At 36.9% G+C, this 16,594-nt stretch overlaps 1 protein-coding gene across 1 annotated transcript; it reads left to right on the forward strand.

Moving 5' to 3' along the window:
* The first annotated feature begins 4,358 nt into the window (after positions 1-4,358).
* On the forward strand, positions 4,359-8,032 carry LOC141658943 (uncharacterized). The gene is made up of 3 exons (XM_074465665.1): positions 4,359-4,657; positions 6,714-7,637; positions 7,739-8,032. The coding sequence occupies exons 2-3, from the start codon at positions 6,728-6,730 to the stop codon at positions 7,771-7,773; spliced, it is 945 nt and encodes a 314-aa protein (XP_074321766.1). The 5' UTR covers positions 4,359-4,657; positions 6,714-6,727; the 3' UTR covers positions 7,774-8,032.
* Positions 8,033-16,594: the final 8,562 nt, after the last annotated feature.

Genomic DNA, 16,594 nt, shown 5'->3' on the forward strand with positions numbered 1-16,594 from the left:
GAGCCCATTTGTATAGCTTTTTACTTGTTTTATACAAAAAAAAATGCTTAGCTTGATTTTATAGATAGCTAATACATTTCATTTTTATGTTAATTGAAGGAAAATATCCATGCTAATCCAACCGAAAGTATCTCGACATTGCAAAAAGTAATATTACAACCAATTTCATCACATATGCCGGTACAATGTGTTTCAACCAATTGAAAATTTCACCTTCAAACAATTGTTAATCGTAAGAAACATATTATCGACAATAAGAGTTCTTTAATCCATACAAACTAAAATTATAATCATGCAGGATTCATTGGCTAATAACTCAAAGATTTTTTCATTCAATAGTTTGTGTGGAAATAAGCACATTACCTTAAGGTACCTTAAAGGTCGTAACTACCCTCCTACACTTTGTGATCTACCCATTAATTCAAGGGTTTGAGCCACGGTTGTAGATGTGTAATCTAATAAACAACGCCAAATTACTTATGATAATTACTTAAGATGAGCTTTCTAGAGAGAGAAACCTCTGGCTTATCTCTAGGTTTTTTAGGGGGTTAGCTTGCAAAATGGCAAGGAAAATCACAAAAATCTCAAACTAAGAACAAACTACGATCTAAAGCAAAAATTAGACTTTATTTTTCAAATTGTTCAGATCTCAATTGAGATATGGATAAGCTGGAATCTTCTCATGAGTCTGTTGGAGTTCCACAGTTGATTGAATCACAGAAAACGAAGGAAATGAGTGACAATGTTGGTATCCCGGTGCTTAATATGGACGTGATAGTTGAATATGTTGCAAATTCATCTTCTAATCAAGAAGAAGAGGCCGGGGAATGTAATCTGGTGAAAGGTATGCATTTTAAATCTCCTAGTGTTCAGAATTCTGATGTCGGTCCTAGTAACGAATTACTACAACTTACTATTGAGGATGTAGCTTCAGAGGTTGAATACTGGGAAACTGTTGTAATTTGTTGTGTTTTGGGTTGTAATCCTCCTTGGAAACTCTTGTGGGGATTTGTTCATAGACTATGGGGGTATACAAATTTGATAAGCTTTCCTTCCTCCCTAAGAGTGTTCATGGTGAGATTTCCTACTAAAGAGTGTCAAAATTTTGTGTTGTAACAGGGTTTTCCGATGTTTGACAATAAACCCTTGACCTTAGACTTAATCTGGTAGTCTTATGAATGAGAGAGTCAAACATGTACCTATCTGGCTTCGTTTGTGTGGTTTGCCTCTCAAATTTTGGAGTAAATTGAGTCTTGAGAAATAGGCTGGACTCCTTGGAAATTTTGTTAATAGGGATGCAGCTACTGAAGAATAGATAAGGTTACGGTATGCTAGACTCCCGATGGAAGTTGAAATTGGTCAAGAATTCCCCGTCAGGCTCTATTTTAAGGATGAGAAAGGTGCTGAAGTTAGCATTTTGGTTGAGTATGGGTGGAAGCCTTCTATATGTGGTAGCTGCAGATGTTTTGGACACACCAGCGAGATTGTAAGAAAAAACCACTAACTAGTCAAGGCCCTAAACCTACATCCGAGCAAGTCCTTAAACCACCTATGAAAGTTTGGAGACCTGTTCAGAAGCCTGGTGCAGGTTCTGATCAGGTAGCTCAACCACGTTAAGTTGCATATTAAGGAATAGTATTGTTAAGCATAACATGAAAACTATGATTGATTGATGATTGATATATATGATGGTGAATTTAGTATTATCCAGTTGGGTTTTCGCGGTCATGAGAGTAAGGGTGTGGCATGTAATGCTTGAGGATTCAATCATGTTGTTGAGGTACCTGATCGTTCATGTATAGTTTTTAACCGTTTAATTTGAGTAGGTGTGTGTATGTGTGAAAGTGGTTGTGTGGGAATCCGACCCTATGAGTGGTAGTATAGAGGTTGTTGGTAAAGTTGCCTCTCAATCGTCAAGTAAAGCGTCTTGGTGTACATCGTGAGCTTGTTGTAGTATTCTGATTGAGTTGAAATGTTGTTAAGGTCATAGGTGATATTGCACCATGTCCATGTGATTGCGTATATGCGATGAGTGTTAATATGATTATGGTGTTTCATACTACTGTGCGTTTGTTGGTGACGCTAGCGTAATGTCGTCACCGGGTATAGGGGAATGCAATGCTTATGAAACGAGTTTTGAAATACCATGTTGTATTATGTTTTATTTTAGTTGGATTATAATTATGGTCATAAGGCCGTGAGTTTGTTTTATTTTGGTTATTTGATGGTGTGTTAGTCACAATCGAAATCTAATAGTATTTGTGCGATGAAATAAGGAAATTTGGAACCGAGTTGAGAATAAAAACATTATGCCGTAGGTAACACTCGACCGAGTGCACCATGCACTCGACCGAGTGGTCACCTTCTCGGCCGAGTGGCCTCCTACACATGACCGAGTGGACTGCTTTGACCCTTGTTTTTGTTGATATTTGACCAAATATTGAATCTGTACCCTTATTTCGCGGTTAATATTAGTTGACTTGTGTTGGATGACCTCGATTGACCCTACATAGATGATATTTTGTGAATTATTTACGTTTGATTATATGGAGTAGCATTTTGTAAGTAAATGGAAATGGATGATTCTATATGAGTGGATTAATGACATAAATGATGTGATAACCTTGTTCGATGTGTGTTAATCGATGTGATATACTTGGTTGTGCAAAAGTAAGATGAAATATGCAAAGTATGTGTCACCTAGTGGTCATTTGCAAGATTGTGTATTATAGTCTTCCGTATCAGCGGAAGTGTTGATGATGGACGAGAACGGATAAGGAAATACATGTGTGATCATGTGGTGGATTTGACGAGGTATATGTGGTAGGATGTCCGAAAATGGAAATGTTGATCATGGTTGAGTCACATTACGAGTAATTTTTGTATTAATTGATTGTTGCATGAAGTCCGCATATTCGTGATTGATGTGGTACATGTTAATCTATGAGATTTGACGCGATATAGATACGTAATAATAATAGAGTTATACCTCGTGATAGATATGTATACATAACCAACATGAATGAGAGTTAGTTATGGGATTATAAATTAGAATCGTGGGTTTGACCTGACACTTGACTTTTGGGAGGCTTGTAGATGGGGGATTAGATCATTGAAATTATAAATATATGAGGTTTGATTACGGATTTACAATAAGTGAGAGAGAGTATTGAACCTGGATCATAGGCATTTGTAGAATTTAGTAAGAATCGTGTGAGAGCACACCGTGAGGCTTGATAGTTGAACTTCGGGACGAAGTTCTCTTTTAGGGGGAGTAACTGTAACAAATCGGAAATTTAGGAAAAAGAAAGTACAGAATGTGAGGAAGTAGTGAGAGTTGAACACCGAACCTTGGGAAGAGAGTACACATGAAATTTGAGGGAATAGTCGGAAAGGGAAGAGTGAGGTGAAACTTCGGGGACGAATTTTATTTTAAGGGGGGAAGATTGTAATACTCCGTATTTAATAATTATATAAATAATATTTTATTGCATTTTATACGAATCATGTATGAGACGGAATAATGATAATAACAATAATAATTATAAGATGGTAATATTGTTGGAGTTAGTGTCCTCCACAATAGTGCGTTAACATAATAAATCTCATTAATAGAATATCATCAGATATTTAATTATTTGATCCTCGTCAGTTGATTAACGTAAATCGATAACGGTTGGCTGACTAGAGTTTGACGTTATTGTCGTGAGACGGCGGTGATCAACTGACCCCTTTCGGTCACACCTAAAGGAACGAACCCCAATTGATAACTAATTAATTGTATGAGATACAATTCATTTAGTCCCTTTATTTATAGACTAAGAGGTTAGTCGATTATTATTAGAGAGATTTCGAGTTGCGAACTCGAGGAGCGGCAGTTATTATTTAATTATGCGATAATTAAATAATAAGTTTTGGGAAACGGGTTTTAGTTAATTAACTGTTAATTTACTAAAATTGTACTAATTGATTAATGTGATTAATATTAGTACGTAAATAATATGTGTAGTGGTACACGTATATTTACGGAGTGAATTGGACGAATTTATTATGGAAGCATTTAAACATGATACGATGTTTAAAATGAAAATTACACGGATTTGTGCGACAAATATAAAAACCAACATGGACCCGTATATGGTCATGTGGACCGTGTAAAATAAGTGTGGATGATTACTCACATAATCATTTTTACCTTATTTTGTATACTACCATAATATATGTCTTATACTACATTTTGCATGTGATGTAAGATAAAAATATAAAACAAAAATTGTCCACTAGAGCACCAACCCACCCGCCACTTCCTTTCCCAATTCTACACTCCATATATTTGGTCATTTGTTCACTCCACCTCACTTACACAAAAATCATTCATTTTGCATGTGAACAAAAACCTCTTCCATCTCTCTACAACATTTCTCTAGTATACAATTATTACTAAGAATAGTTAGTAATATTACTAGTATTATTATCAAGGGCACATATTAATAAGTTACTAGTTCATACTTATTAATATTGTTGGGTAGTTCTTGGGTGCTACTTGGAGGAGACTTTCTATTTGAAGGTTTTTCAAGGAGGATCATCCACATCATTTTAGCTCAAGAACAAATTAGTAAGGAGAACTAATTTGTGCCCATTTTACCTCATATTCAATGTAAGGAAATTGTTTTTCCTTATACTTTGTTTTTATGCTTTCATATTAGCATGCATGTTACATAGATCACATAAACAACAATTTATGAGATAAATTTATTTTATTAGAGAGTCTAATATGGATCTATGATCTTTCAAGTGGTATCAGAGCTTAGGCTTGTAATTTGCATGTTGATTTTAAGCATTTTTATGAATTATGAGATAATTAGTAAAAACTCAAAAATTGTGTTAGAAGAGGTTTTGGCACGAAATTTTTGGGACATGCATACCTACTGATCTCAAAAGGTTTGTGGAATTTTTTGGGGATTTGTCAAGTAATTTTGCTAATTTTAATGATTTTTGGTAGAAAACCGAGTCAAAATGTCGCATTTTAGTGAAAAATTGACTAAAATTAGTTAAATGTTGATTCGGTGCATGGCTTTTTTATGGTAGTTCATGCATATTTTCTACTGATTGTATGCAAAAGGTTGAAGGTTGGTTCGAATTTTTGCATGTTTATTGATTTTTTGAGTAAAAAGTCGATAAAAGTCCAATTAATTAATCATAATTTCGAATTTTTGGATTCTGCCCTTGATAAATTTATGTACATTTAAGAATATTATTTAAATGTCAAAAGTAATTTTGTATGTGTGGTTTCACTTTGTTTTGATGTTTATTGGTTTTAGTGGTTAAAAACCGATAAATATCGATCTTTTTCTTCACAAAATTTATCCGAAATGTTTGGGCAATTTTTATGAATTTTTGGTGTTCTTGGGAGTGTTCCAGAATACTAAAAATTTTTGTTTCAATTGTTTGGGTAATTTTTCAATTATTTTGGATTTTTACTTAAATATTATGATTTTACCGATTTAATTAGCAAATTATCACCTAACCAAACTAATAATTTGTCATAAAATTAGTGAGGACTAATTTTGAGGTTCAAAACAGTTTGGACTATTAGTTTGGACTTAAATGAGATTTAAGAGTTAATTATTGATTTTTACATGTTAAAAATCGATTAAATCCACAAAACCGAGATCGATACCAATGAATGATAGGTAGGGCGATTTTGGCATCATAATTTACAGCATTTTAAGCATATTTATTTAAGTTGAATGAAATATTGTCATTTATTTAAAGTATTTATCTTTTTGTACCTAGTATGGCCTAGTTAATTTTAATCGTTATTACCCGAAATGAATGGGAATATCGATTTGTTTGTAATTAAATACGATCTCATATCGTCGGTTTGTAATTAATTAATAGTTTTTTTTATTTTATTAATTAATGTATAATAGGAATAGCTATGTAATTCATTTGTAATAGTTATTTTACCGGCGTTTCCAAAAGACGGATTACAACGAGACGGAGTCTATTTTTTGAAGGTGTTCCAAATCCCACAATGAAGAGGCAAGGGACCAAGGAGTTGGTTTCCAAAATGTAATAGACTAGTTTTTATTAACTAGGAGGCCATACTAGGATTTATTCATATGCTTGCATGTTTGCTTGTTTTATTTTCGCGCATGCCAAAATCGCCACTCACATGCATTTTATTTTATTTTTGCGGTTGTCAATTCACGTCATTTACATTCACCGAATTAATTCACTTATAAGGAATTTATGACTAAATTGACAAGATCTCTCACATAACTAAAATTGAGATTAGCCTTACCAATTAGTAACACCTATGAATCTCTTGTTCATTAGAGCCACGCTCGCCCAAGCGGGGTGTTCTCTTTTTACCTTGGGTAAGTAGGGTGGTAAGCGGTTATCACACACCAAAATTGGTTGGACTCAACGGGATATAAGACGGTCTTGTGTTCCGGGGCTAGTAGATGAATTTGAGGAAATTTGTCGACCAAGAGTTCTAGAGGTAGAATTAGTCAACGTGACTTACCGAATTTACGCAATTATGGGATGTTTCGCCCAAGCGATGCTCATTTTTGTTTAATATTTGGGTCTTGGAATCATTTATATAATTTAGTGGGAGGTCATTATATAAATGCTAAAACTTGCTAAACATGTTTTTACAAGTAATTTTTAAAACAATGAATGTGAATTTTTCCTTTTTGTTGTAGCATTTTAATTCGCAATGGCAACTTCATCAACTCCATCGACTACTTCACTAGGCAAAGATTCATGGCTAAGGTCCGTAATGGACAAATGTATTTTAAAAGATGACGGTATTAACTTTCTTGAATGGGAATCCAACATCAAAAGTGCCGCGTTGTCCGATAATGTGCTCACTTACTTGACCGATGCTCCTTCTATCGAGCCCGGTGCAAGAGCTTCATCGGCGGTGCGGACCGCCTATGATGACTATGTGAGGATGTTGAATGATATCAAGAATGTGTTGATATGGTCAATATCGCCAAAGCTCAAGCTTTCATGCATTTCTTTAAATGCTTACGAGATATTCACTCGTATGATCACTATGTTTTCACAAACACCAAAAGTCCGTCAATACGATGCGGCGGCACGCTTCTTTGAAGCTAAGCTTGAGAGGGGCCAAAAGGTTGGTCCCCATGTCCTTAAAATGGTCGAATATGTTGACATCCTAGAGCGTCTAGGGTGTAAGATTCCTAAGACTCTTGTGGTGGATCGTATCCTTCACTCACTCCCCACCAAGTTTGCCCACTTTAGGGTAAACTACAATATGAATGACATGGATAAGAGTTACCATGAAATTCATGCACTCCTCACCCAAGCGGAGAGGGATATGGAGGCAAGTGGGAGTGAAAAGGGAGATGTTTTAACCATGAAGTTAAAGAACATGTCTCTTGGAGTCAAGAAAGGAAAGGGAAAAGAAAAGTCCCAATTCAAGAAATCGTCAAAGAAAATTGACAAGGGAAAGGGGAAGGCCGTTGAGAATGGCAATCCCAAGGCAAAAAGTGTCAAGCTCTCTGAGGCCGAATGTTTCCATTGTAATGGGAAGGGGCATTATAGGAGGAGTTGTCCCAAATACTTGGAGGATCTCAAGGAAGGGCGTGTGACGCCTATTGGTATGATTTCCTCTCTCTATGTGATAGACGTTAATTATGCTTGTACTTACACTTGGGTACTTGATACCGGATGTGGCTCTCACCTTTGTAACCATTTGCAGGGTATAAGGGACGTGCAAGCACTAGCAAAAGGTGATGTGGATCTCCGCATGGGCAATGGAGCTAGAGTAGCCGCCGTTGCCGTAGGGACCTATGTGCTCACTTTAGCTAGTGGTTTAGAGTTGTATTTAAATAAGTGTTATTTTGTACCAACTTTAACTAAGAACATCATCTCCATTTCCGCGTTAGACGCGGAAGGCTTTTGTTTTATGATTAAGGACAAGTGTTGTACTTTTTTTTTTTAATGATGTGGTTTATGGCAAGGCCATTTCAATTGGAGGCATTTATGTTTTAAATGATGTTAATGACGTTTATCATATGGAAACTAAAAAGCTCAAAAAGGGTGATCCAAACGAATCCTACCTTTGGCATTGTCGTTTAGGCCACATAAACGAAAGACGCATTAAGAGACTTGCTTCATCAAAAGTGCTCAAACCATTTGGTTTCGAATCTTATGGTACATGCGAGTCTTGCCTTTTAGGCAAGATGACTCATGCACCTTTTGCGGGAAAAGGGACACGAGCTAGTGAGGTTTTGGCTCTCATACACACGGATGTGTGTGGACCATTAACCATCACCGCTAGAGGAGGTTTTCACTACTTCATTACTTTTACTGATGACTTAAGTAGATATGGGTATGTCTACTTAATGAAGAACAAGAGTGAAGCCTTTGACAAGTTCAAAGAGTTTCAAAAAGAAGTAGAGAACCAATTGGATAAAAGGATAAAGACTCTACGGTCCGACCGTGGTGGTGAGTATCTAAATATTGAATTTGATTCACACCTAAAAGATTGTGGTATAGTATCACAATGGACTCCTCCTGGCACACCGCAACTAAATGGTGTAGCCGAAAGGAGAAACCGAACTTTACTTGATATGGTTCGGTCAATGATGAGTCTAACTAGCTTCCTAGTTCATTTTGGGGTTTTGCACTCTTGTCTGCAGTATTTTCACTAAATCGAAGCCCGACTAAAGCGGCCGATAAGACTCCATATGAGATATGGACAGGGAAAGTCCCTCATTTGTCATTCATGCGTATTTGGGGTTGCGAAGCGTACGTTAAGATCAAGTCCGACAATAAGCTTGCACCCAGTGTTCGACAAATGTCTTTTTGTAGGATATCCAAGGGAAACACGTGGTTATTACTTCTAAAATAAACACGAGAACAAAGTGTTTGTGGCTCGTGATGCTGTCTTCCTAGAAAAGGAATTTATTTCTGGGAGACAGAGTGGGAGAAAATTTGAACTTGAAGAAGTTCGAGAGCCACAAACCGAGAATGAGGTAGAGGAGAACGTGGAGGAAAGCATTCCCTCTTCCTCTGAAACGGTAATTATTCCTAGAAAGTCAAGTAGGATTTCTAATCCACCTGATCGCTACCTTGGTAACATCGAAGAGGATGGTGTTTTATTACTTCTTGAGAGTAATGAACCCACTACCTACAAATCGGCCATGTCTAGTCCCGACTCCTCGCTTTGGCTAGAAGCCATGCGGTCCGAGATGGATTCCATGTACGAGAACCAAGTATGGGACTTGGTGGATTTTACGAGGGAGTGCGACCTCTTCGAGTGTAAATGGATATTCAAAATTAAACTCGGCGTGGATAAACATGTGGATGTTTACAAAGCTAGATTGGTGGCAAAAGGTTTCACCCAAGTTCATGGTTTACACTATGACGAAACCTTTGCTCCAGTCGCTATGCTAAGGTCCATTAGGATAATCTTAGCGGTTGCCGCATTTCATGATTATGAGATATGGCAAATGGATGTCAAAACCGCCTTCTTGAATGGGATTCTAGAAGAAGAGGTGTACATGATACAACCCGAAGGTTTTGTGGATACATCTAACCCTAAGAAGGTGTGTAAGCTCAAGAAGTCCATTTATGGTCTTAAGCAAGCATCTAGGAGTTGGAATCATCGCTTTGATCATGTCATTAAACAATACGGTTTCACTAGAAGTGTGGAAGAACCGTGTTTATACATGAAGTTTAGTGGGAGTAAGGTTGCATTCCTTGTCCTATATGTGGATGACATATTGCTCATTGGGAATGATATTCAGCCGCTCACTTCTTAGTTAAGGAGTGGCTAGGGAAACACTTCCAAATGAAGGACTTGGGAGAGGCACAACGAATCTTAGGTATCCGGATCTATAGGGATAGGTCCAAGAGGATACTAACATTGAGTCAAGAAGCTTATATTGACAAAGTTCTTGACCGGTTCAATATGAAAGACTCCAAGAGAGGATTTCTACCTATGGGCCAAGGGATTACTTTGAGCAAGTCACAGTCTCCCTCTACCCCTAAGGAAATTAAACACATGAAGACCGTCCCTTATGCTTCCGCTGTTGGGTCTATCATGTATGCTATGATTTGCACTCGTCCCGACGTTGCGTATGCCTTGAGCATGACAAGTCAGTATCAAGCCAAGCCTGGTGAGAGTCACTGGATAGCCGTAAAGAACATCCTTAAGTACTTGAGAAGAACTAAGGATTCGTTCTTAGTGTTTGGAGGAGAAACTGAGTTGTGTGTAAGAGGTTATACGGACGCAAGTTTCCAAACCGATCGGGATGACATGAAATCCCAATCCGGCTACGTGTTTATGCTAAATGGAGGTCTTTGTTTTTGGAAGAGCTTCAAGCAAAGTGTTACTGCGGATTCTACAACAGAGGTTGAGTACCTTGCGGCGCCCTCGAGGCGCCAAGGAAGCTGTTTGGATTAGGCAATTCATGGAGGGGCTAGGAGTAGTCCATTCCGCCAAAGATCCTATCACTCTATATTGTGATAACAGTGGAGCTATTTTTCAAGCCAAAGAGCCTAAGTCTAGTAACAAATCTAGACACATTGAAAGGAAATACCATGTAATTAGAGATTATGTGGAAAGGAAGGAAATTGACATTTGTAAGGTTGGGACAGATGACAACATTGCTGATCCTTTAACCAAGCCTTTATCAAAGGCCAAGCATGTGACACCCTCATTTAGTGAGCCAACTCAGACCCTTCACACAAACTACTTCATAACCTGACCCAAAAATCAGTCCAAAACAGAACCCAAAAGATGCCTAAGTTCGACCCCAACTCCAGTCCTCAAATGCAAAGTGAAAACCCACGATGACAGCTCTCGTCCCTGCCCAAAACAGAGTACCAATCGTCTCCTTAAGACTCCATTCTCGCGCCTAAAAACAGTCCTAGCTGAGCCAACTAAGTCAGCATTTAAAACGGTTTTAGAGCGAAAATCCACAAGTATAAAGCAACTCAAAAACAGTCCCTAAAGACTACAAAAATCGCCCCAACACAGAGTCCAAATCAATCCAAAACAATCCCTACATGTCAGTATACACCGTCTCAACTATAAAACACACCAATTATCACCCAAAACAATCCATACATGTCAGCATACACCGTCTTAAATATACCACTTACTAGTTAGCTTCCCAAATGATCCCTAGAGGTCAGTATACACCGTCTCAATCATCTCCACATATCAGTATACACCGTCTCAACTATACAACTGACTAATTAACATCCATAAGGATCCCTATATATAATTATACACCGTCTCAATTATAAAACAGAGACTAACCAAAGACATTCGAAATAAACATATTTTACAAGTAATATCGAGTAATCCGTTATCGTTACCTTTTTAATCTTCTACCAGACCGTCTATTTTAGTGCATACAACCGTCTTATAATAAATAAAGCTGAAAATATAAATGGGTTTGTAAAAATACATGACGAAAATGAATTTTACTTACAACGGATTGACGGAAACGATAAGAGGACCACTGTGGAATGAAAACTGTTGAAAACGGATGACAAACGGAGCACCAGGACGGATGATAGACAAAAATTGAAGAAGTAATGATGATGAAGGAAAAAGAAGGGCGAAGAAGAGGAAAACAAGAAAGAGACGTGGGAAATCAAAAATGAGGCGACGACTGCCATGACTATTTATTTATTATACGTACGTTTCTTCGTCGTTAAGAAACTTCGATAGTTATTAAAACCGTTTCGAGTTAAATTTAACCGGTTTAAGAAAGAGTCTCATAAATGAAATGGAATCAATAATAAATAAGTTTAAAGAATGAAAAATAAAATAAACTCAGATAGTTAACGGAAATAATAAGAAATCGGCTTGAAACGGAATTATTAGCGATTTTTACGAAACTAACGGATATTAATAAAAATTGCTAATTTAGTGAAATAAGCTCAAAATAGCTAATTGGACGGTTTTGTTCCCAAAATCCATCTCGGGTTCACTTAAAACAACTTTCATAAGGACTCGTAAAAAAACGGAAATTATTAAATAAATAAACTCGAACTAACTTCAATAAACTCGAACTAACTTTAAATAAACTTATTAATGATTATTAAAATTAACGTATCGAATTATGATGAAATTAATTAATTAGCTAAGCATATATATATAAATCGTTAAATGATGTAATTAAATTCAAAATAGCAATTAAAAGAATTTTATCCAACTTAATAAAATACGGGGTGTTACAAAGCATGATGGTCATGTCGTCTCTATGGGATTGAGACGAGTACCAGATTTTCTTTAGATTATGGATATGTAATAATTGGATAGTGTATCTTTTATTATATATATGATAATCACATTCGTTGTTTTCGTATTCATTCTTTTATGAATCTTTATTTAGTGTGACTAAATTTTAATACCTTGTTTATCTGAATAAGTTGTGGAGACAATGTTGAACACTATTCAAGTGAATAAGATGAACATTGTATTTTGTCCCTAGTCACTTAATGAGGTGACGTCTCGGAGTGACTAGATTGTGAGTCGATTGATGGTTGTTCAACACCATAAGGTCATATGTGATGACTGGTCGATTACATAGGCGGAGTGTGTGACACTTTCTTGGGATAGTGACCATTTAGAGAGTCCCTAAGTTCTATTATAGAAGCCTGGTCATGGCGGGGATCTCTAAGATGTTCTAATGAGTCGATTCTTTTGATTGGAGACTATTATCGAGCGGTGCGGTTTCGAGTGACCTTGGTTTTTGTCTAGGTCGTGCTTAGTGAAAGGAGGCCAAAAGGGCATTTACTAGGTCATGGTGAGCTGTATTGTGCAATTGGATAGATAGGGCATACAGAAATTGTCCACCCACGTTGGGTAACTATATCTCAAGGCCACTCAAGGAGTTAATGACTACAAATGCGTGGCCACGCTCGGAAGTAATCTGTGAGAGATTTTTCCGGTCAGGTAGTCACACTCCCGATCGAGAAAACCACTCGCGATGTGTTTATGTGCAAGTGCGACCTGAAAGACACCTTGCATTGAGTGGGAGATTAAAACGGACAAGAGAATTGGTAGCGCACACCTTGTGTCGGACAAGTGGGAGATTGTTGGAGTTAGTGTCCTCCACAATAGTGCGTTAACATAATAAATCTCATTAATAGAATATCATCAGATATTTAATTATTTGATCCTCGTCAGTTGATTAACGTAAATCGATAACGGTTGGCTGACTAGAGTTTGACGTTATTGTCGTGAGACGGAGGTGATCAACTGACCCCTTTCGGTCACACCTAAAGGAACGAACCCCAATTGATAACTAATTAATTGTATGAGATACAATTCATTTAGTCCCTTGATTTATAGACTAAGAGGTTAGTCGATTATTATTAGAGAGATTTCGAGTTGCGAACTCGAGAAGCGGCAGTTATTATTTAATTATGCGATAATTAAATAATAAGTTTTGGGAAACGGGTTTTAGTTAATTAACTGTTAATTTACTAAAATTGTACTAATTGATTAATGTGATTAATATTAGTACGTAAATAATATGTGTAGTGGTACACGTATATTTACGGAGTGAATTGATAATTTATTATGGAAGCATTTAAACATGATACGATGTTTAAAATGAAAATTACACGGATTTGTGCGACAAATATAAAAACCAACATGGACCCGTATATGGTCATGTGGACCGTGTAAAATAAGTGTAATGGATGATTACTCACATAATCATTTTTACCTTATTTTGTATACTACCATAATATATGTCTTATACTACATTTTGCATGTGATGTAAGATAAAAATATAAAACAAAAATTGTCCACTAGAGCACCAACCCACCCGCCACTTCCTTTCCCAATTCTACACTCCATATATTTGGTCATTTGTTCACTCCACCTCACTTACACAAAAATCATTCATTTTGCATGTGAACAAAAACCTCTTCCATCTCTCTACAACATTTCTCTAGTATACAATTATTACTAAGAATAGTTAGTAATATTACTAGTATTATTATCAAGGGCACATATTAATAAGTTACTAGTTCATACTTATTAATATTGTTGGGTAGTTCTTGGGTGCTACTTGGAGGAGACTTTCTATTTGAAGGTTTTTCAAGGAGGATCATCCACATCATTTTAGCTCAAGAACAAATTAGTAAGGAGAACTAATTTGTGCCCATTTTACCTCATATTCAATGTAAGGAAATTGTTTTTCCTTATACTTTGTTTTTATGCTTTCATATTAGCATGCATGTTACATAGATCACATAAACAACAATTTATGAGATAAATTTATTTTATTAGAGAGTCTAATATGGATCTATGATCTTTCAAATATAATAATAATAATAAAATAATAATAATAATAATAATAATAATAATAATAATAATAATAATAATAATAATAATAATAATAATAATAATAATAATAATAATAATAATAATAATAATAATAATAATAAGTTGCAACGATAATAATAATATGTAATACGATACATGTATAATATACGTATACTATACTCACCACACCTTATATATACCCTACCTTATCCACCCCACCCTTATCTTTTTGTAGTCCCAGAAAATCCACAAACATGAGAGATGAGAGGAAGAGAGGAAAAGGAAGACAAAGTGGAGATTCCGTCCCTCCGCCTCGAGTTCGTAAGGTAAGACCGTCTCATTAGCTTATATATTATTTTATTTAACCCGCCTCGACCTTGACGCGCCATAGACCGCCGTTGACCACCCATTGACCCTGTTGACCACCCAATTATGGGTTTGACCGAGTATTTATTGGTTGTTGTTGTTGTGTTACGCGACCGTCTTAAGACGGGAGTTTGACCACCAATATGTGGCTGACCTGGGCTAAACTTTGGGGCTTTGTTTCGTGGGAAGTGAAGAGGGTGCAATGGTGGTCATGGGAGGTGGTTAGGACGGCTGTGGTGGCGGGAAAGAGGGGGTAAAGAAGGGTACACGGGTTGGGCTTTGTCGGGTTGTTGTTTGTTATTGTTGTCGTGGTTGCTGCCTTGGTTGGCGTTGTGTGTGGGTGGCTGGGGGTTTCTGGTGTCGGCAGGAGGAGGAACCGATGGTGGTTGGTGGTTAGGGTGGTGGTGGTTGATGATGCGTGTGTTTTATATAAAGTTTTCACTTCATTTTTACACGCATTTCTGTGTTATTTACGTGGCATCTAGCTACAAATGCCCCCGAATAGTCTACGTGATGTGACTCATATTTGAGCATATTTAGTCCCCAAATTAGCCTCGTTCCTATGCTTTTTAGTGCATAATTGGGTCATTTACTTTCTTTAGTTTCCCGTTTTGCATATTCTTTGAGGTTCTGTTCCCTTGGTAGGAAAGGAGTGCAAACCTTGCATTTTCATGGAAAAATGGAGCTAAATTGATCGAATTCAATGACCAAGCATCAAAGGGAAGACGATACTAGAAGGCCTATGTAGATAACAAAGTAGACTGGGCAATGATGAAAGGATCCCTGCATCCTCAACAAGATCCCCGAGGATTGTTGATGAAAGAAGAGAAGAAAAGTGCCCGACCCAGGATCCGAGCGGCTCCCTGCCAATCCGAGCGTCTCCCTGCCCAGAATCCGAGCGTCCCGATGCCAAGACGCTCGTTTTGAGGCCAACCAATCCGAGCGTCTCTCCCTGATCCGCTTGAATTCCCTTGCAGACTCCACCGTGCCTACTGCCTAGACGCTCGGGACGAGCGTATTTCCTTGGGACTAGTAAAACGGAGATGAACATCTCCTTGGAGAGGAGCACTTCCTCAACTTTTCTTAAGGGTCTTAATAGTCATTTAAGCCCTTAGTAACCCCAATTTTTGTACCTAATCTCTAGTATAAATACCCCATTGTACTACCTAGATTAGCATCTTATCTTAATCAAGTCTTAATACTCTTTTATCTCATCTTAATACTCTCTTAATCTTGTAATCAACCCTTAATTTAGCAAACATACAAATCTCATTTCTTAATCTTTCCTTAATTTCTCTATTGTTTATCATTTATTTTGGGTAACTAGAAGATTATTTGGGTTTATTTGGAGGATTGACAACCTTTCATCAATCATCAAGTACTTCTATTATTCTTTGCTTTGTTATTTGGAATCATCTTTATAGGTATAATTCTCTCTTAATCCATTTTAATTATTGTTAATCATCTTCATTTGTTCATCATGTTTTGTCTTGCTAGTATGATTGACAACCTTGTTAGCATGTTAAACTTGATAATGAGTGAGTATTTTCCTTAACTAGGGTTAATGGGGAATTAGGGGAAACCAACATGGGGATTGATTCATGCTTAATCTAATATGTTTTCATAATTAATTTGCTTGCTTGTTGTGATTCCAACTTATGCACATGTTATGTTTGATGAAATGCGAGCCTATGAATCCTTGCATTTTTTACCCATCACTTACCTTTTCAATGAGACTTGTAAGATATAAACCAACTCGAGTCTTATTAGACCATGCATATAGTTGGATAAGAAGGATTAAGTCGACTTGTAGGTGTTGTACAATCTAATCGATTCGGCTCCGGGACCCAAACCTTCTTAGGGATTGTAAGATATACACTAACTCGA

The sequence above is a fragment of the Silene latifolia genome, chromosome 6 (genome assembly GCF_048544455.1).
Source record: "Silene latifolia isolate original U9 population chromosome 6, ASM4854445v1, whole genome shotgun sequence".
Classification (NCBI taxonomy): domain Eukaryota; kingdom Viridiplantae; phylum Streptophyta; class Magnoliopsida; order Caryophyllales; family Caryophyllaceae; genus Silene; species Silene latifolia.

What these genes read in the sequence shown, in the direction of transcription:
- LOC141658943 (XM_074465665.1), top strand. Translation starts at nt 6,728, where the DNA reads ATGGCAACTTCATCAACTCCATCGACTACTTCACTAGGCAAAGATTCA. An exon ending in AGGGCGTGTGACGCCTATTG is followed by an intron (nt 7,638 to 7,738) that starts GTATGATTTCCT and finishes AACCATTTGCAG; the next exon opens with GGTATAAGGGACGTGCAAGC.